This window comes from Oryzias latipes, chromosome 3, assembly GCF_053564925.1.
Source record: "Oryzias latipes strain Hd-rR chromosome 3, Olatipes_Hd-rR_3.1".
Classification (NCBI taxonomy): domain Eukaryota; kingdom Metazoa; phylum Chordata; class Actinopteri; order Beloniformes; family Adrianichthyidae; genus Oryzias; species Oryzias latipes.
In genome coordinates, this window is record NC_136239.1 from 13087584 (window position 1) to 13100437 (window position 12854).

At 40.1% G+C, this 12854-nt stretch overlaps 1 protein-coding gene across 1 annotated transcript in view; it reads left to right on the top strand.

The window, feature by feature from the left end:
* The first annotated feature begins 599 nt into the window (after positions 1–599).
* bbox1 (butyrobetaine (gamma), 2-oxoglutarate dioxygenase (gamma-butyrobetaine hydroxylase) 1) overlaps positions 600–12854 on the top strand; it is a 29899-nt gene continuing 17644 nt past the window's right edge. The window contains exons 1-3 of the mRNA XM_004066938.5: positions 600–797; positions 2663–3104; positions 6372–6486. Coding sequence (XP_004066986.1) covers positions 2700–3104; positions 6372–6486 — 520 coding nt within the window. The 5' untranslated portion in view covers positions 600–797; positions 2663–2699. The remainder of the gene's footprint in view (positions 798–2662; positions 3105–6371; positions 6487–12854) is intronic.

A 12854-nucleotide genomic window follows, 5' to 3' on the forward strand; every position in this document is an offset into this window, starting at 1 on the left:
AAGTCGAGCGCAATTACGCTAACTCATATCTGGTCTTTTGGAACCGACATCCCCAGCGTCGGTAAGCAAGTTCAGGCGGATTTCAGCCAGAGTTTAAGGGTTTAAGTCAGGGTAGTTTAAACATGCTTTGTGGAAAATCCCCCAGAAATGCATGGATCAAAATAAATAAATTAACATTACAATACAAATAAAAACTCAAAAAAGTTGATTTTGCATGATATAGGCCCTTTAACACTCCAAAATTCAAATTGAAATTCAAATTTTATTTATAAAGTGCTTTACAGATTCAAAACAATTTACTCATAAAACACAGAATCCAATCAATCCTACCCACCCAACAGAACAAGACATACAATAACACATGATGAACACAACTCAAAGTGTAAATAGAAATAAAAACTTATGTGGATACAAAAGGCAGTGATACCAACAAGTTTCCTATTTGGAAGCAGCAAGAGACTAGAAGTCAAGAAGACTTAACCGTTATACCTTTTACAAAATTTAATTGATAAGACAAACTCTTCAAACTACGTGGAGTGAACCTGTTTAGCTTGGAGGTACGTCGTCATTAAAGCGCGCGCGCGTGTGCTCCTGACAGCGGCGGAAGCTGTGATAGAGGCGCGTGGCTGGGAACAGAAAACTAGGGCAAAGTTGACAAGCTCGCAGCGATGATGTCATCGTGAAAGGGCTCCCGGCTCCGTCGCACGCCCGACCTTTCCCCTACTTTCCCTTTTCCAGCTGACAGGAGCAGCTAGTGTTGTCAGCAGCCGCGCTCGGGGGGACAAGCACCGCAGCAGGTAATGTCGTATTAGTGGCTGATGTTTGCGTGATTTTTATCCACACAGGTGAGGACAGTGGGTTCGACTGGTAGGTTTTAAACTGGACTCAGAAACTAGTTTTAATTAGCTTTTAGCTGCTTTTGACGCTGCTGTCATCAAACGTAAATAAAGCTAGCTTGGGTGTTCTTTATGCATTATAAAGGCCTGGGTTTACCTTTTGGGCTTGTATTTAGGCTAATGTAGTGAAGTTAGCTGCTAAAGAGACAATACTTAATGTTTTTAACAACACAAAAGAAGCAGCATTTGAATTAGGAGGGGTTATGTTAAGGTGGTGGCTTTAGGGTGCTAAACCCATCAGAATTTCACACCCCTAACACGCACACACTGCCTGAACAAACATTTGTGGGGTGACCAGCAGATATAGGGATGTAGGTTACATTGCTAAGAAAAAACCTACCAAGTAATGTCCACCATGTCTAACAGCTTGCAGATTAAACATCTTACCTTTGATCATTAAGGATTTTAATTCAGTGTTACCTAACCATTGTCAAGCAAACAGCCAGTTTGGTTCAAAATGTTGTTTCTGGGTGTGGTATGCGTGTAGCAACTAGGCTATAGGTTGTTCTATTGTTCTGCTTAAAGTCAAACAAAACATTTTAATTTCATTTAAACCAGCAACTAAAAGAATCAACAAAAAAGAAAACCAGACTGTTTTGGGTAAGCTAAGAAACTAACTGTCTTTCTTATTCCTCTGTAACTGAGTGGGTTATGTAATGTTTCTAAATAGGTTCATGATCAATAAAAACCAGGAAATAGCAACACTTGATTTGTTTTTCTGCTGTCAGCCTTCCTCACTCCTACCTTCCGTTTTTTGTAGAAATTAGTGGAAACTATGAAATGAGATCCAAACCTGTTCTCTCACATTTTTGGCGTTGTAACCATTCATTTTAACAACAATCCCATTCATATAATGATTGTTGTTGCTGATCCGATTCATAGTGAACATTAGTTAATTCTGAACGAACTGAGTCACTGACCTAAAATCAATCTTTAGCTAAAAATTCAATCAGTGTGACTCAGAGATAAATACCTGGATATTGATCAGTGCAGGTGAAGTTTTCAACATTCCTTGTAAATCTTGCAACATACAGTAGTGGGGCAAGAAAGTTTTCCCAGTGACAGTGCAATGACGTACTTTTTTGCCCCACTGTAATCAAGTGTAAATTATATATGTGTACAAACAAACAAGTAAACATCATTTTAGTTTCAGTTCAGCCCACTGTTTTCCACATGAAAATAATCCAAAAGGATCATTCTTAGAACATTGTAATAATGTTGATTTGTTTTTCTGTTGCTAGGGTTCCTTACTTTTACCTCCATTTGTTCATTTCAGCCAGTATGAACGCTGACAATGGTGCTCATGATTATGGATGGGATTCTCTTTCTGTACAGACTGGTCACTTGCTCTTTAACTGTGATATGTTTTTTAATATTTTTATTTAAAAAAAAGAATGAAAAAAAGAAATTTGCAGTTTGTATAAGCATTACCTAATGATTAAATTCTTTAGGACGATGTGAGAAGTCTCTGTAATTATCACTTTATTTTGAAGGGAACTTCAAAAGTCTTTGTTAATTGATTTTTGATAAGTGATATAAAAGATTATTCTAATTTTAACATGTCAAAGCTGAACATAATATATCTTAAAAAGTATTTTTTGATCATATTTGACATTGGTAAGTACTTTTTTATTTTTTTTAACATTAGCTTTAGATGCTATCAACCCCAAACGTGAATGTTTGCTGATGATCTAGTGTTTTCTGACTTGTTATATAAACTGATTGGTCGATTCAATTTCTTCTTTTTTTGTTCTTTTCCCTCCTAGATTTGCACATAAAGTAGCCTTGAGGGAACAGCTCGACATGTGGATGAGCACTTTTGCACGTTTTGCTCTGCCCGGCCTGCAAAGGACCACCTCAGCCTCGGCCTGTCTGGCACTTAGGGCTTGTCGTCAGCTGAGGCCAACTGCAGCTCTGCGGCCCCCTTTCATTGGCCCGGCGCACATTTGTGGACACCAGACCCTTGGGTCTGCCTCCATACCTTTTGCTCGCCAGTCAGTGAGGCATGTCCGGGCCCTGGACGAGGAGCGGGTGGTTGAGGTGGAGTGGGAGGATGGAGGGCAGAGTCTGTACCCGTTCACCTGGCTGCGGGACAACTGCCAGTGTCCGCGCTGCACGCTGGAGTCCGCTCAGGCCCGCCTGCTCTCGCTGTCTGACCTTGACATCCACACAGGAGTGGATGTGGTGGAGGTCACAAATGACAACAAGGTGGGTTGTTTCACCCTTTTTTTCCTCCCACTTTCCCTTTATTCCGCTTTGATTTCTTTAAAATTTGCTTTTCATCACAAAATAACTCAAAAAAAAAAAAGTGAAATTCTTTAGAAAAAGTTCCCACCTTAGATTTAGTAATTCAACTCTCTTGTAAAAACATAAAAAAATAGTTTTAAAGTAAAAAATTAAAAGAGATTTTAAGTTGTTTTGAGTTCCTGGGGTGTGAACTTTATCTAGGCAATAACAATACACAGTTTTTCTTATTTTTTAGCAACTTTTAATGAGATTTCTTTTCATAAATGTTTTCAGGACACAAGCTTTGAAAACTGTCAAATAAAAGTCTCCATGATCTCTAACATGCATAGAAGAGTTCATGGTTACCTCAGTGGAACAGATAAATCATCAGGTTGACTTTTGTAGCGTTGTCTCCATTTATCCACCTTACCTTTTACGCTAAAGAGGCTCAAACTCCTGGCCCATGTTTACTTCTAGATAAAGATTAAATTTGACCAAAACAATGTAATTTGACACTTTTGATTTTATAGTTTTTATCCCTACAATAAACCAAATAGACTCTCACTTGACTGTAAAGCTACGTTCACACCAAACACGATTTCCATGTCATGCTACGTTCACATTGGACTATTGCTAGCTAACGGTGATACGAGCGCATGTACCTACAGTTGAATCAGGCTTGTTGCGAAAAGTTAAAGTGGTCCAAATCTTGTAAATCTTTTTCTTTAACTCCTCTTTTCCAATATATGTAAGACTTGGTGTCATATCATTCCGGTCGGGCACAAACCGCAATTTTTAGTTTCTCCTCCATGATCAATTTTCAAACAGTTGGTACTTCTTGGATTTCAAAGCAACGCCATCCATACATCACTACTAAATCAAAGTCCCTGATTGGTCAAAGTTCAACCTGGTTTGACTTTTAACGCTCATTCAATAGCTGCACATTTTGTACATAGAGCCCAAAAAAATCATTAAAACTTGTGTAGCGATGCATGAACACAAGAGTTTTGAGCGCACGTTTACATTTTTTTTATCAAAGAACACACGTTGCAGAGGACGGTGGGAATGTAGCGTCACTATAAAGGCCCGTTCACACCGGGGCGAATTTCACCGGCGATTTTCGCCGACGTTTAACGCCTCGTGACTAAACAAAGGGCACCAATGAGAGTGTGCACACCGACGCGAAAAAACGCCACGCGTCAAAGCGTAAAAAAAAAACGCCTCTGGTTCGTTTTTTTTTTTTCGACGCGTCGCGTCGAAATCTATTCGACCAATGAGAATGGCGCTTTTGCACACGTGTCTGGAGCTTCTGAAGTTACAGTAAAACACAACTTGGGGGCGCTCAAACACAAAACTGCCTTTCTGAGCACACATACCAGCGAAGAAGATAGACGTCAAGTAGCGTCTACACTGCTGCGAAGAAATAATGACGGACATTCTAAAATATCCCCGAACCAAGCACCAGTTGGAGCTACTGGTGCTTGAAATATTCATGTTTTCTTTGTATTATTCTGACAAGCGCGTAAATACTTGCTCTCTTCTTCTGAGTGAAAAGCGACTTTAAGAAGCGTAAAGTTGCGCAGCGCCACCTTGTGTACAGGAGTATTTCTGTTTACATTAAGCGCCATCTAATGTCAGGGAATGAAATTGCATGTTCGCTCGGCTCATCGTCAGCGAAAATCGCCTGGGTGTGAACACAAAAAACGTGGCGAAAAACGCTGGCGAATAACGCCTGGCGAATATTCGTCCCGGTGTGTACGGGCCTTAAGAAGGGCCTGGTTCAAATCCTGGCTGGTTCTTTTCTGTGTGTCAGTGTGCATGGTCTCCTGGTTCATGTGTGGGTTTTCTCCAGCATTCCAGTTTCCTCCTGCATTCCAAAAACACGCCATTGGTTAAACGGTGGCCTCAAATTGTCCCTTAGATGTGATTGTGTGTGTGTGGTTGTGTTGCTCTGTGACATGCCTGTTCAGGGTGTACCCCACCTTCGCCCGACACTAGCTGGGTAGCTCCAGCAACCCCAAGAGTCTGCACAGGAAAGAAAGTGACTAAATAAAAAGGTTTTCTTCAAAATTCTGCTCCTATTAAAGATTTTCTTTTTCATCCCAGTATAATAACTCATTAGTCAGACATGACAGAACATACTTCTTTAAAAAAAAAAAAAAAAAAGACAATATCTCACACTTGGAAAGCGACCTCTCTGTGATAAACTGGACGTCATAGAGGGAAGAGAATCTAATTACGGCGGAGGCGCATGCTTAGCCTGACCTTTGAGGCCTCTGCATGCGGGACCCGTCTTTTTCTGTCTGAAGACTTTCCTTGTAGTCGGCTACATTCAAATTCCTTTATTGTGGCTGTCCTTCCAGGTAACTGTGAGCCTTTAGACTCCGGTTGGCCGCCTTTTTGGAAATACTGTTTGTTTTGTGCTGATGAAAAAGGAAAAGCGTTACTTTGTTTTTTTCATCTCCTGCTTCCTGTAAACAGACTTTATTGATGGAGCACTCTAGTAAAATGCTTGTCCTTGGTTTCTCATTAGAGATTACTCCCTGCAGGCAGAAAACCTCAAATATTTAAAGCGCACGAATAAAAGAAAGTAAATACTACTTCTAAAAATACATTTACTTGAGATTCATCCAAAACAGTATATAATTTTAAGATAAAAAAAGATTTTGTTGCTTGATATTGCAAAGGTTAAATAGAAAAAAGCTAATCATATGTGCAGTGGGGCAAGAAAGTATTTAGTCAGCCACCAATAGTGTGAGATCTCCCACTTCTAAGATAGATAAAGCCTTTAATTTTCATCATTGGTATATCTCAATTATGAGAAATAGGTAATGAAGGAGTGGCTTCGTAAGAAGCATTTCAAAGTCCTGGAGTGGCTCAGCCAGTCTTCAGATCTCAACCCCATCAAAATTCTTTGGAGGGAGTTGAAAGTCTGTGTTGCCCAGCGACAGCCCAAAAACATCACTGCTCTAGAGGAGATCTGCATGGTGGAATGGGCCAAAATACCAGTAATAGTGTGTGAAAACCTTGTGAAGACTTACAAAAAACATTTGACTGCTGTCATTGCCAACAAAGGGTACAAAACAAAGTATTATATTCCGCCGTAATTTACAGATAAATTCTTTAAAGAGCAGACAATGTGATTTTCTGGATTTTTTTTCTGTATAATTGGTGGCTGACTAAATGCTTTTTTGCCCCACTGTGTCGTGAGGTAAAGAAATGTCAACAGCCTTTGCTTGTATTTTTTAGGTGTCCATTGTGTGGCCCGACCAACACATGAGTGTGTTTGATGGAGACTGGCTAAAGAAGCACTGCTTCTCTGCTGCTGCCAGGCAGGCTATGCAGGAGGAGCTCTTCCTCAATGGTGAGTGTTGGCTTTTACATTTTTCCTTAAGAGCTCAATTTGTAAAACCTTTGTTCCTCTTGATAAACGTGTACGTCTATTTTTGATAAGATCTTTTATAAACCATGATGTTTTTTGATGGGTTGAAATAGATATTTTGTTTGTTACAGTTATAATGAAAAATCTCACGTAAAGACCACAACTTTTCAAACGAATATTCACATGTGACCAATATTAATCTGTGCAATATGCGCAAAATGTATGTAGTGGCTGTGTGACATGGCCTTTAAATGATATGGTCCCACACAACACACTTACCAGACATGACAATGGTAGGTTCCATGTTCCAACTATAAAATCATCCCTTAAGGTGGCTGCACCTTAAGGGATGTCAAAGCAGTTCCCTTGAGGCTGCACGGGCATTAAGGGAACTGCAAGACACACCTGCGCTCCTCCTAAGATGTGGCATTTCCTCCGTATGGAGTAGATGCAATAAAGTAACCAGTAAAGACCTTTGCAAACATGAATGTAAGCATTAACCTCCATGGAGCCTCTTGTGCTCATATTTATGGGAATATCCTGAATGGTTGTATCTGATTGTTATCATTTTTCATTTAGGATTTGTTTGTATGCCAAGTTCAGTCAATTTAACCCAAACTGAAGCCATGAAATGGTACATTTTAATAAATGCATTGTGGTCCTGCAAGATAAGCCAGTTTAAAGTTTATTTTGATGGCCTTTAGCCTGCCCATGTTGAAGTCGGGATGATTGTTCTCCTTCTGTGCTTGGCCTGCTGTCCGCCATGAAAACCCCAGCACAGTCTTCTTCTGAGGAGCTGTGGAGATGACAGGACTCCCAATTTCTCCCGCAAGTCTGAGGTGTATAAATAGAAAAGAAACTGTGCGAGCTCCACCTCCTGCAGGGACCCGTGCTGCCGGCCGCCCGCGCAGACTCACAGGCTGTCGGTGTCGCCCACTGTGTTGCGTTTGACAGTAAGTCAATAATCCAGGCAGACGTGGCTGCTTCCCGCTGTGCTTTCTGGAGCTTCTCCGAGCAGTTCAAGACGAACGGAGTTACGTTCACAGGGGAAATCAACAAACATGATCCACACAGTGCCACCTGCTTTTTTCTCCTGTGGGCTCTCTGAAGCCGGAGGATTAATTTAAAGTGTTAAGGAAAGTTTCTTCTCTTCCCAAATGTTCATGTATCACACCATTTCGTTGGGTAGGTGAAGGTATTGCAACGATAAGCTTTCAAATATTTCACAAACAATTAAACTGCTGGAAAATAAAAAACTTCAGAGAATCGTTTGACTGAGACTAGCAATTACTTTGTGATTGTGGTGGATGTGATGGAAGAAAAACACTTCTCCATCACTTCCCAGCTGTCTCACAATTAGAAAGAGGAGGGAACAATGTTGAATTGCTCTGTTTCCATGGCCATCATTCAGCAGGTGTTTCCTGTTTGGAGTTAAGTAGAAACAAGCAAGTCCACTTAAACTGGTTAGACATCCTGCCTTATTACGTGAAGCCACATAATGGAGATCAAAGCTGACAGTAGAACTTTGGTGTAAATGTAGTGATCACAGCTTCAAGAAAAACAACAAGTTATACAATGTTTGCTCTGAAGTTTGACATGTATGACAAATTTCACTCTTTATATGGTTTTACTTTACTTTTCAAGCAATCAAGACCAAAACATTTACAGAAGACAAAAAGAGATTTACATTCAGACATAAATAAATAAAACTTAATATAAGTCATTATTTGATTGGAAAATAAAAAACTAAAAGTAAAATAGATACTTATCCCTATATATACATCCACATAAGTAATTGTTTTTCATAAATAGGCATATTTGTGCTCATACATACAATACATATTGAACCTATTACATTTGAAGTTTGTCAACAACAGTTCAATTGTTGAGTAACCCTTGTGCTATCCTAGGCACTTTAACGTTGGGAGTAGGATCATCTAGACCCACTAGACAGTGCTCTGAACCTTTTTTCTTCAATGATTTGTGATCTTCACTGGTGTCCATGGATTACTTGAAATCTTTCTACTTTTATCCACCTTTGTCATGGTAGGGAGAACATGTCAATGTAAGGGTGGGGTCACCTAAGATAACACAAGGGTTAAAGAGTGGGAAATGAGTATATTCCCACCCCTATTATGTTAATTTTTATGATTAAGTGGCGGCTGGGTAGCTCGGTTGGTAAGGTGAAAGGCTACCATGCAGGAATCCAGGGTTCCACTCCCGGAGGGGAATGAACAATGGCACTGGGGGCAATTAACATCACCCAGTGAGGGTTCTTGGGTAGGACTCTTAATGCTACTGCCTCTTCCTGAGTGCGGTTCGGCTGTGGGATAAATAAATTAATTAAAAAGTCTCATTATTATAACAAATAGAATGATTCAATTATTGACGGTCTTTTGGTCATTTTGTACCTGCTTTAGTTCATTTGTTGTTGAGCTATAAGTTTGTTTTGTTGCATTTGTCTTCAAAGAAACCTAGTTTTAATGTTAAGTCAATGTACAGACATAATTAGAGGTCCTGTCATACGTTTTGAGCGTTGGCCGTTGCTCAGCAGTCTATCTGAGCCCAAGGACATTGCGACCACTAAATGGCTTGTTATGCCAACAGGTCAATCATTACTTTTTTAATGTAAAATAGTTCTGCTTCGGCCGGAAACAAACTTTCAGGCTGGCTTGAAAACACGTTTCCCCTTCTGTATCTGGATTTATTACTCTTGTATATTTTATAGGGGTAAACCACATCATTTTTATTTTTGGTCCAGTGGGGTTTTCATAGAGCTGAAGATTGGAGGATCACCTTTAATAATAATTTAAAAAGAAACAGCCACTGTTATAATGGGGTCAAACTGAACTTATGACCAGAGGCCGCCTGTGTGGACATCCTATTCAGGTTACATAACTACAGTAGTTCATTCTGCTTCAATGGAGCCCTGTGACTGTGCATATAGAGGGTTAGCTCCAATATTAGGTTGGGTCTTAAGAGGTTACACAAAAAAAAAAAATGGATCTCCATCGCAATTGTCACATAAATTAGTTACAGAGCCAAAAACGAGTCTAAGTTTTACATTGGAGTGAATGGGGACAGATTTACTTGTGTACAAAGCTACTAGTGGTTTATTGGTGAACTGCACCTGGCTATGGTTACTTTTGTTTTTAACCAAGCTTCAATCAGGAAGCCAAAATGTTGCAATGCCTCCACATGTCAACATTTTACTAATTTTTTCATTGCCACTCTTTTGCTATTCATCAAAACTGATGCCTAAAATAATAATACAACAGCGTGTTACAGCTTGTAAAAGGAATGTACATTTGAATTATAAATATAGGTAAACATAAACTGCTGCTGAGATAAATGTGAAAGGTTTTGTTGTGAAGAAAGTGCTCGTTCCAGCTGTGAAAAGACCATTAGTGCCCCCTCTCTGTTTGTCTTTTCTCAGAAGTAAAAGAATTGTCCTTCTGTTAAGTTTTTTTTTTTTTCCGTTAGTGACGTTACCAAAATGTGAGGGTGGCTGTTTCTTGTTGTTTTTTATTTTTTTAAATCCAGGACAGCAGGACGGCTAACTTTCCTGCAGATTTACAGTCTGCCAGACAGCAGAGAGGGTTCGGCTGTGGAACAAGGTAGCTGCACTCGAGTGGAGGGGGGGCTGGACTCAAGTCGTTTTGTGTACACACACATGTGGTCCTGAAGGACCCACAGGGCTGCGCGGCTCTCAGTCTGTTCCACACTGATTAAGGTTTTGTGTGTTTGTGTGTGTGTGCTTGCCTCCATTCACGTTGGAGTGTAAACAAATCCCCCTCCTCATAATAAGCAGTTTGGGATGATCTGTACTCCATCTTTCTCCATTCTCGGAGCCGGGAGCTCTCCTGGAAGACGAGGCTGAGCTGATGCTCCTCCGCACTCCAGAGGAGGACGTGCACGTCCTCACTCTGCGTTTGATTATTTCATCCTGAGTGCTTGACTGAAATTCCATGAGCAAACACCAGTAAAGTCCAGATTCCCGCAGGATAAATGATTTCCAGAATTCTCCCCGAGGAGCTTCTTTCTTTTGGTCACATTAGCATAGTCCCCAGTTTGAGTTCACGCTTTCATGCAGCACACCCAGATTTTTACAGACCCGGGTTTTCCTGTTTTAGTGTTTTCAGCGGTGAAATTCAAGCGCACAGGGATCGCAGAGGTCAATATGATAATTGGAGCTTTGGGGTTATAAATCAGACTGCACTGTACCTTCTGTTTTTCTCTTTGAGTCAATGTTTTTCCACTTTGCTTTTACTGTTACCATGGAGTTGTACATCCAAACAAGTGTGTAGAGTTCACCGCTGAGACATGGAAATGATCGCCATTAGAAAACACAGTTTCACTAAGCCGCAAGGTAATGGCAGTAAAGTATTCGGACTTAAATTTCGGGTTTTGCTTACATTTCGAAGTAACCGTTTCCTTGGACTAAATGTTCCAGATCCTGCTGATGGGTCATTAAAAAAAAAAATCTTAGTTTTTATTTTTTATTTTTACAAACACACCTATTTGAGGTGTTTCCAGAAAAACCTGAACAAAGAGGTCGAATGTGACACTGACGAAAAGCAGAGGAGCAGTAAAATCGCTGACGTTTGCATAACGGTGAGATGCTCGTTCAGACCTCCATCTGTCTCTGCCATATGGAAAACGGATTTAGAGGAAACGGAGGGGGGGGGGTCAAGAAAATAGCTGCATGTTCTTACGAAATCCAGAATTAGAGTTGGCAGTATTACCTTTCCTGGGAAAGAGCAGATCCCTGAGCCTGCAGATCCGTGTAACCAGGGAGTCAAACTTATGCTGCCTGCCCGGCAGAAGCGGACAAACACACTTTTCCTTGACATGGAGACACACTCTCTGTGTCTTGCTGTTTGGTGTTTCGACTCTCGAAAGAGATTATTTAAACATACCGGTAATATACTTTACACTGGCCTTTTGATTTAACAGAAGATGCATCAACACTTTTATGTATTACATGAAAAAAAACCTGTGATCAGTTAATTCACTGCAAAAACTGAAAATTAAGAAAGTAAAAAACCCTTAATTCCAGAAAAAATGCCTTATTATTTTTTCTTAAAAAAAGAAATCTTGCTAAGACCATTTTGCTTACCCCATTGGCAGATTTCTTTGACTATTTGAACAAATCTTTTTTTCAAATTCTAAGATTTTTTTACTTTTTTAGGGGGCCCATTTTTGTAGTGTTTAAATGTTGTTCATTTAAAACGTTGCATAGAGTTTTCCGTAAATACTTGGTCTCTACTTTTAACACTCCCTCAGAAAGACAATTTGACCGGATTAAAAAAACACAAAAAACAAACTACCAGCAGAAAAGAAATACTAAAGTGAAGTCCTGACATTTTTTTAGAACATCCACCCTATGAACAGCCACTAACTATTTCAGCTGTTCACCTGACAAAATTCTGGCCTTTAAAAAAAACAAAGACCTGTTTAACCCTCTAAATAACACATGCTCTTTGACCTACTGTAACTCTAACACGCAGAGAAAAGCGGCTTCTTCCTGTAAGGTTGCATCACATGAGTTTGCATGTTCATGTGGAGGTTTTCTCTGTGCACTCGGCTTCCTCCCACAGTCTTTAAACACGCTTCATAGGATACCGTATTTTCCACACTATAAGGCGAACTTAAAGCCTTAATTTTTTCGACAAACAGCAGTGCACTTTATAATCTGGAATGGATTAATTGTGGTCGTATTTACTGATGTCGAAGCGATTTCCAGAGGCACACAGTGTTTTTTTATTTTTCCTTACAAGTTACCATCAAGGTTGGAAATTATTTAGAATACGCTAGTGTGGCTAACGTGTAGCGTTGTCGTACTGTTTTTTTATGTGTTACTAAGAAAGTTGGTAGTTAGCGTAGACACAGTAATGTTTGTTTTAATGTTAACTGTTTGTTGTTGTTTTTACATGTCGCAAACATGGCTGGGCGTTACAGCCATTATGAATACCCTAACACAACTAACGCCTCTAACGTTGCTAACGTGTAGCATGTTACAAACAAGTTCTAGAGTTACTGTGAACACAGAAATAAGTCCGCCATCCAGTCAGACTTTATTAACTAAGTGTTTTGTCCTGCTTAATGTGCCTTATATGACATAAGTTAAAAAAATAGACCATTCATTGACAGTGGCCTTATAATCAAACAGGGGCGTCAAACTCCAGGCCTCGAGGGCCGACCTCCTGCCCGTTTTTCAGAAATCCTGCCTCATCTGCTGTTGATTACCTGTATCAGGTGTGTTTAACCAATAAGGAGCTTTAATGGCAGGTTGGTTAGAAAACATGTTGGACACCGGCCCTTGAGGCCTGGAGCTAGACACCTGTGAT